The sequence below is a fragment of the Rhinopithecus bieti genome, unplaced genomic scaffold (genome assembly GCF_001698545.2).
Source record: "Rhinopithecus bieti isolate Rb0 unplaced genomic scaffold, ASM169854v2 scaffold_83627, whole genome shotgun sequence".
NCBI lineage: Eukaryota > Metazoa > Chordata > Mammalia > Primates > Cercopithecidae > Rhinopithecus > Rhinopithecus bieti.
In genome coordinates, this window is record NW_016830766.1 from 19,648 (window position 1) to 27,407 (window position 7,760).

Sequence of the window (7,760 nt, forward strand, 5' to 3'; positions counted from 1 at the left end):
TTATTTATATATATATACACACACACATACACAGATAAGAAGACAAAAAGAAAGTCTTGGTCACTTTGTCACCATTATACCTGTTTGCACTCTTATTTCCTAGGCCAAGCATGGGGATCAGCACGAGGGTCAGCACTACAACATCTCCCCCCAGGATTTGAAGACTGTATTTCCCCATGGCCTTCCTCCTCGCTTTGCGATGCAGGTGCTCAAGACAGGGAATGGTACTGGGGGGAGCCCAGAATACAAGCTGCTGCAAAGGGGTTGGGCTAAATGAGAAGAAAATTATAAAAGATGAAATTTAATCTGAAAAACAGAAATTCATCTGTTGATTACCTTTTGTGACTAGTACAATTACTTTAAGCTCATGTTTAAACAGCATTGATGTTTTCCTCCTTGTATAGCCCAAGAAGATTCCAGTAATTTCAGCATCAAATAATTGTAATTTGCCTTGGCAAAATATCATGAAAATAGTTAATATGCTGCACTAAAGCAAAATCATAATATACTCCTGAGCTAAATAGAAGCGATATTTTGATTAGATGCATTGGTTTTTATTCTCCCATGTATTTTGTGAAAATGTTATCAAACTTGCCTGTGCAGGTGAGTTTTAGCGTGCGAGCCAGAGGATCTTATTTCTTCAGTGTGGTTTAGTTCAGGAAATTAGATGAATAATAAGGGCATAACAGGTCGGGCGCTATGGCTCATGCCTGTAATCCCAACTGCACTTTGGGAGGCCAAGGTAGAGGGATCACTTGAGCCCAGGAGTTTGAGACCAGTCTGGGCAACATAGGGAGACCTGTCTCTCCAAAAATTAAAAATAAAAAATTATCTGGACATGGTGCACACCTGTAGTCACAGCTCCTTGGGTGGCTGAGGTTGGAGGATCACTTGAGCTCAGGAGGTGGGGGCTTCATTAAGCTGTGATTGCATCACTGTACCCCAGCCTGGGCAACAGAGCGAGACCTTATCTCAAGCATAAAATAAAGTAAGGTATAACAGGCCAGGCAAGGTAGTTTATGCCTGTAGTCTCAGCACTTTGGGAAGTGAAGGTGGGACGATCGTTTGAGTGCAGGAGTTTAAGACCAGCTGGGCAATATAATGAGACTGTATCTTTATTTAGAAAGAAAAACACGGGCAACCTGCTGGGGTCCCCTTCCACACTGTGGAAGCTTTTTTCTTTTCCTCTTCGCAATAAATTCTTGCTGTTGCTCACTCAAAAAAAAAAAAAAAAAAAAACATTTAGTCCTGTGTGGTAGCTACTTAGGAGGCTGAAGCAGGAGGATGGCTTGAGCCCAGGAGTTCAAGCTGCAGTGAGCTACGATAGTGCCACGGCACTCCAACTTGGGCAACAGAGTCTCTAAAAAACAATTTTAATTAAAAAAAATTTTTGTTGTTGTTAAGATTGGAAATGGGACACAACCAGAAGAAAGCATCTGCAGTGGCACTTTAAACTGTTCAAGACATTCAAGTACAATGTTGATTTAGCTTCAGGGTTGTGAGGTGTTGTCTTTAATTAACTATTTGAAGTTATTTTCAGACTGGGTTAACCAACAATGCTCTGGAAGAACTTAAACATTCTTTTCATAATTTTCATTTACGTGAAGGCCCACTTCCTCACCATTATTGTGGATATTAGCATTGTCATACTGCCTAATATGACTTTTTTTTTTTAATACTGCTTCTTTTGGAGCAGACCTAACTGATGGACAGTGTGCCTAGAGTAGCTGACTTTATTTTATTATTATTATTATTATTTTTTTTTTTTTGAGATGGAGTCTCGCTCTGTCGCCCGGGCTGGAGTGCAGTGGCTGGATCTCAGCTCACTGCAAGCTCCACCTCCCGGGTTTAGGCCATTCTCCTGCCTCAGCCTCCCGAGTAGCTGGGACTACAGGCGCCAGCCACCTCGCCTGGCTAGTTTTTTGTATTTTTTAGTAGAGACGGGGTTTCACCGTGTTAGCCAGGATGGTCTCGATCTCCTGACCTCGTGATCCACCCGTCTTGGCCTCCCAAAGTGCTGGGATTACAGGCTTGAGCCACTGCGCCCGGTCTATTATTATTATTATTTTAATTACAGAGACAGGGTCTCACTCTGACAGCCAGGCTGGAGTACGGTGGCGTGACCATAGCACACTCTACATCTCTGACCTCCTGGGCTCAAGTGATCCTCCTGTCTTGGTATTTCAATGTGCTGGGATTACAGGTGTGAGCCACAGCTCCCAGCCCTTATGTGCCTTTTTTTTTTTTTTTTTGAAACAGAGTTTCACTTTTGTCACCCAGGCTGGAATGCAGTGATGTGATCTCAGCTCACTGCAACCTCTGCCTCCTGAGTTCAAGTGATTCTCCTGCCTCAGCCTCCCAAGTCACTGGGATTACAGGTGCTCGCCACCACGCCTGGCTAATATTTTTTTTTTTTTTGAGACGGAGTCTCACTCTGTTGCCCAGGCTGGAGTGCAGTGGTGTGATCTGGGCTCACTGCAAGCTCCGCCTCCTGGGTTCACGCCATTCTCCTGCCTCAGCCTCCCGAGTAGCTGGGACTACAGGCACCCGCTACCACGCCCGGCTAATTTTTTGTATTTTTAGTAGAGATGGGGATTTGCCGTATTGGCCAGGCTGGTCTCCAACTACTAACCTCAGGTGATCCACCTGCCTTGGCCTCCCAAAGTGCTGGGATTACAGGCGTGAGCCACCACGCCCAGTCGACATTTGTTTTAATACCTGTATCATGTTTTTTTGAACATTGACGCTTCCATTAAGTTTGGAATCGCCTGTCAAATCCTACACCAATTCAATTGTTTTGTTAGGATTTCTTTTAAAAATATCAACACTGGCTGGGTACAGTGGCTCATGCCTGTAATCCCAGCACTTTGGGAAGTTGAGGTGAGCAGATTACTTAAGGCCAGGAGTTCAAGACAAGTCTGGCCGAACATGGTGAAACTCTGTCTCTACTAAAAATACAAAAATTAGCTGGGCATGGTGGCACACGCCTGTAGTCACAGCTACTTGTGAGACTGAAGCAGGAAAAACGCTTGACCCCGGGAGGCAGAGCTTGCAGTGAGCTGAGATCGTGTCACTGCACTCCAGTCTGTGCGACAGAGCGAGACTCTGTCTCAAAAAAGTTAAAAAATTAGCACTATTTTAGTTATACTTACAAACAGTATTTGTTAGATATTCTTATTAGTAGACGTATTTTAATATTTTCTTTGCAAGTCAGTTTCACACACATTAGTGCTTCCCAAATTTCCCGCCAAAGTATTCTGGTAGCAAAAGGGGAATGAACACATAAACTCTGAAAGGTTAGTATGCTAGGGGTGTGAGGTATGGATGGCCTTAGAGTTGTGGGGGCAGCTGGTAACGCCTGCTCCTGAGCTGCCATGTATTTAGTTCTAGAGAAAAAAGTAAATGGTTAAAGTAATAAAAATAAATTTTAGGCCAGGCACGGTGGCTCATGCCTATAATCCCAGCACCTTGGAGGACCTAGGCGGGCGGATCATGAGGTCAGGAGTTCGAGACCAGCCTGACCAACATGGTGAAACCCTGTCTCTACTAAAATTACAAAAATCAGCCTGGCGTGGTTGCGGCACCTGTAATCCCAGCTACTGAGCAGGCTGAGGCGGGAGAATTGCTTGAACCCAGGAGGCGGAGGTTGCAGTGAGCCGAGATCACACCACTGCACTCTAGCCTGGGTGACAGAGTGAGACTCCGTCTCAAAAAAAAAAAAAAAAAAAAAAAAAATTAACTAAAATAAATTTTAGGCCGGGCGCACTGGCTCATGCCTGTAGTCCCTGCACTTAAGAGAGGCCGAGGCGAGGGGATCACCTGAGGTCGGGAGTTTGAGACCAGCCTGACCAACATTGAGAAACTCCATCTGTACTAAAATACAAAATAGCCGGGCGTGGTGGTGCATGCCTATAATCCCAGCTACTTGGGAGGCTGAGGTGGGAGAATCACTTGAACCGGGAGGCAGAGGTTGTGGTGAGCCGAGATCGTGCCATTGCATTCCANTGAATGCTTTCTAATCCGTTTCCGCTTGGAGTCTTGAAAAAACATACATAAGGGATTCTGATGAAAATGTCCAGAATGGCATCTGCATTTTTAACAAGCTCTTAGGTGACTCTGATTTATACCCAGAGTTGAACGGCCCCTGGTCTAGACAGGGTATCCAAGCATCACCAGGGTAAAGAATTTTTCCAATACATTTCTGGTTCCCTAAAAAGATCTTATCTGGAGAAAATCATGTAGTTGGAAATGTGCTTGCCAGGGATTGGAGGCTATACCTTGACAAGTCAATGAATCAACTGGATTTCACTTTGCTACCCACAAAATGGGAACAACTTACTGTTGCCTATTTATTTCACATGGATAAATGAGTTTCAAGTTATGAGTCCACTGTGAGCAAAACTTACAAAAAGAAATTAAAAATGATACAGTTATTCCAACTCCAGTATCAGTTCTCCATGGTCCACTGGTACTCAGGGCACAAAGAATCCATATAACGACTACCAAGCACTCAACTGAGAGTCTAGTCACCTGGTTCAAGAAGCGCTCATTTGTAGTTTTGAAATTCTTCAGCCAGGTTGAAGCCTCTAAAGGTTGATCAAAGCGCTGTTTGTTGTAGTTGGACTGCAGAAGATCCTGACAATTTTCACCCAAAGATGAGCTTTAAAAAAAAGAGGCAGAAGAAAACAAGCCAGGCAGAAACTGTATTCAACTCAAAATATTCCAGCCTCTTTTAAGTTATGGGAAATGACTTTAGTTTCTCATATATATTTCTTTTCTTTTTTTTTTGAGACAGAGTCTCGCTCTATCGCCCAGGCTGGAGTGCAGTGGCCGGATCTCAGCTCACTGCAAGCTCCGCCTCCTGGGTTTACGCCATTCTCCTGCCTTAGCCTCCCAAGTAGCTGGGACTACAGGCGCCCGCCACCTCGCCCGGCTAGTTTTTTGTATTTTTTAGTAGAGACGGGGTTTCACCGTGTTAGCCAGGATGGTCTCGATCTCCTGATCCACCCATCTCGGCCTCCCAAAGTGCTGGGATTACAGGCTTGAGCCACCGCGCCCGGCTCTTTTCTTTGTTTTTTGAGACAGCCTCTTGCTCTGTCACCCAGGCTAGAAGGCAGGATGTGATCACAGTTCACTGTAACCTTGAACTCCCAGGCTCAGGCGATCCTCCTGCCTCAGCCTCTCAAAGTCTGGTGCACCACTGTGCCTGGCCTTGTCAGGTCCAGCTTAGACTAAACATTATGATTAGAATCAATATATAAATCATACCAAGTGAATTAAATGTCACTTCTGCTTACCAGCAGGTTTGAAAGCTAAGTTAGAAAATGTGATGTTACTACGCAAGCAGGGTTGTTATAAAAAAGAAAATGTGGATGCACACAACATTGAACACAAAAGAGATAAATGCAAGTTTTGACAATCCACACTGACGACTCTAGAATGCTGATAAATAGTAAAAGGCTCTATGGGTACTCAGGATTGTTAACCGATGGCAAAACAAAACAAAACAAAAAAACAACAACAAAAAACTCCATGGCGACCTCTAAGGCAGAAGATTATGCTCATGGGTATTAAATATCAAAAGAAGGACTGCTTAGCATCAAAAGGCTTCAGGAAGCTTTTACTCCAATTTCCTTTTGTCACATTGACTTCACCTTGTAACCTGCTTGGCAATAATAGCATGAAGAAATCATGATGGTTGAGCTCAGAGTGCTCTACATCTGGAGCAAAGGCTTTTGTTTGTTTGTTTGTTTGTTTTGAGACAGGGTCTTGCTTTGTTGCCCACGCTAGAGTGTACTGGTGCAATCACGGCTCACTGCAGCCTCCTCCTGGGCTCTAAGCAATATTCCGGCCTCGGCCTCGCAAAGTGCTGTGACTATGGGTGTCAGCCATCGTGACTGGCAAAGCCTTTTCCTTTAGCTAGGAAAGTTAAAGCTGAGGCCGGGCGCAGTAGCTCATGCCTGTAATCCCAGCACTTTGGGAGGCCGAGGCAGGTGGATCACCTGAGGTCAGGAGTTCAAGACCAGCCCGGCCAACATGGTGAAACCCTGTCTCTATACAACTACAAAACTACCTGGGCGTGGTGGTGTGGTGGGTACCTGTAATCCCAGCTACTTGGGAGGCTGAAGCAGGAGAATCTCTTGAGTCTGGGAGGCAGAGGTTGCAGTGACCTGAGATTGCACCACTGCACTCCAGACTGGCCAACAAGAGCGAAACTCCATCTCAAAAAAAAAAAAAAGAAAAGAAAAAAAATTAAAGCTGCAAAAGAGATAAATGCAAGTTTTGCATTTATCCTGTTACCACAGTAACAGGATAACTAAACCTAACAGACAGAAGAAACAACAGGAAGTTCTCACCATCTGGAATATGTAGTATCAGCCAGTCCTGTTTTGCACAGAAATGAATAACATGGCAGAGACTGAGGGTTTTTCCTGTTCCCTTCTCTCCATCTAAAATATGTGTTGTTAAAGAAAACATGACTAGAAGGATCATTTGTACTATGAACAGTAGCTATGCTTTGTTTTGCTTTTTTTTCTGAGACAGGATCTCATTCTGTCTCCCAGGCTGGAGTGCAGTGGCTTGATATCAGCTCACAGCAACCTCCACTTCCCAGGTTCAAGCGATTCTCCTGCCTCAGCTTCCCAAGTAGCTGGGATTACAGGTGCACGCTACCACACCCGGCTAATTTTTTGCATTTTTAGTAAATGCGGGGTTTCACCATGTTGGCCAGGCAGGTCTTGAACTCCTGACTTTAGGTGATATGCCTGCTTCGGCTTCCCAAACTCCTGGGACTACAGGTGTGAGCCACAGTGCCCGGCCTCAATAGTACTTTTTTTCATTTCTTCTTTTCCCTTATTTGAGGGGAGAAAGCATTGGTTCATGAGGGTCCAAGCAGGCAGGAAAGGATACACAGAAGATATCGTACAGCCGGATAAGCAAAATTGGTGTTTTTCAGGTAATGCAGAAGTTCTAGGGCTGGTTTCCTTACCATCAGGCAAGCTTCACTGAATGTCTTCACCTGATAAAATAGGAAAGAAGGAAGGAGTGGGTGGGGTGTGGAATTTCTAGCCAGTTCTTGGTATACATACTCTGCCAAAAGTGGCAACCAAGACCATCAAATTGCATGCCTCTAATTTATTCGGTTAGGAGAAGCTGGGTTGGTACTGAGTTTGAAAATCTGTCCATATAACTTAGCTAAAAACTGAAATACATTATTCCGCACTAAGTAACATGATAGTCAGCTTTTGATTATTCCTGTTACTGAAGCATATATTCTATCTCAGCTGAAATCTATAAATAATTGGTATGTCTCGTGACAAAATTATGTATACCACTTAGGGCCACTGTAAATATGGAAAGCATAAAGAAAAATGCTTAAAATTTCTGACACAAGTTAATAATTCAATAAACATTAACTTTTTTTTTTTTTTTTTGAGACGGAGTTTCACTCTTGTTGCCCAGGCTGGAATGCAATGGCACGATCTCGGCTCACCACAACCTCTGCCTCCCGGTTCAAGTGATTCTCCCACCTCAGCCTCCCAAGTAGCTGGGATTATAGGCATGCACCACCACGCCCGGCTATTTTGTATTTTAGTACAGATGGAGTTTCTCAATGTTGGTCAGGCTGGTCTCAAACTCCCGACCTCAGGTGATCCCCTCGCCTCGGCCTCTCTTAAGTGCAGGGACTACAGGCATGAGCCAGTGCGCCCGGCCTAAAATTTATTTTTAGTTAATTTTTTTTTTTTTTTTTTTTTTTTTTT

At 44.2% G+C, this 7,760-nt stretch overlaps 1 protein-coding gene across 1 annotated transcript in view; it reads right to left on the bottom strand.

Moving 5' to 3' along the window:
• DAP3 (death associated protein 3) overlaps positions 1-7,760 on the bottom strand; it is a 59,960-nt gene that overhangs the window by 9,403 nt on the left and 42,797 nt on the right. The window contains 4 exon segments of the mRNA XM_017865619.1: positions 4,531-4,646; positions 4,649-4,660; positions 6,357-6,449; positions 6,910-7,018. Coding sequence (XP_017721108.1) covers positions 4,531-4,646; positions 4,649-4,660; positions 6,357-6,449; positions 6,910-7,018 — 330 coding nt within the window.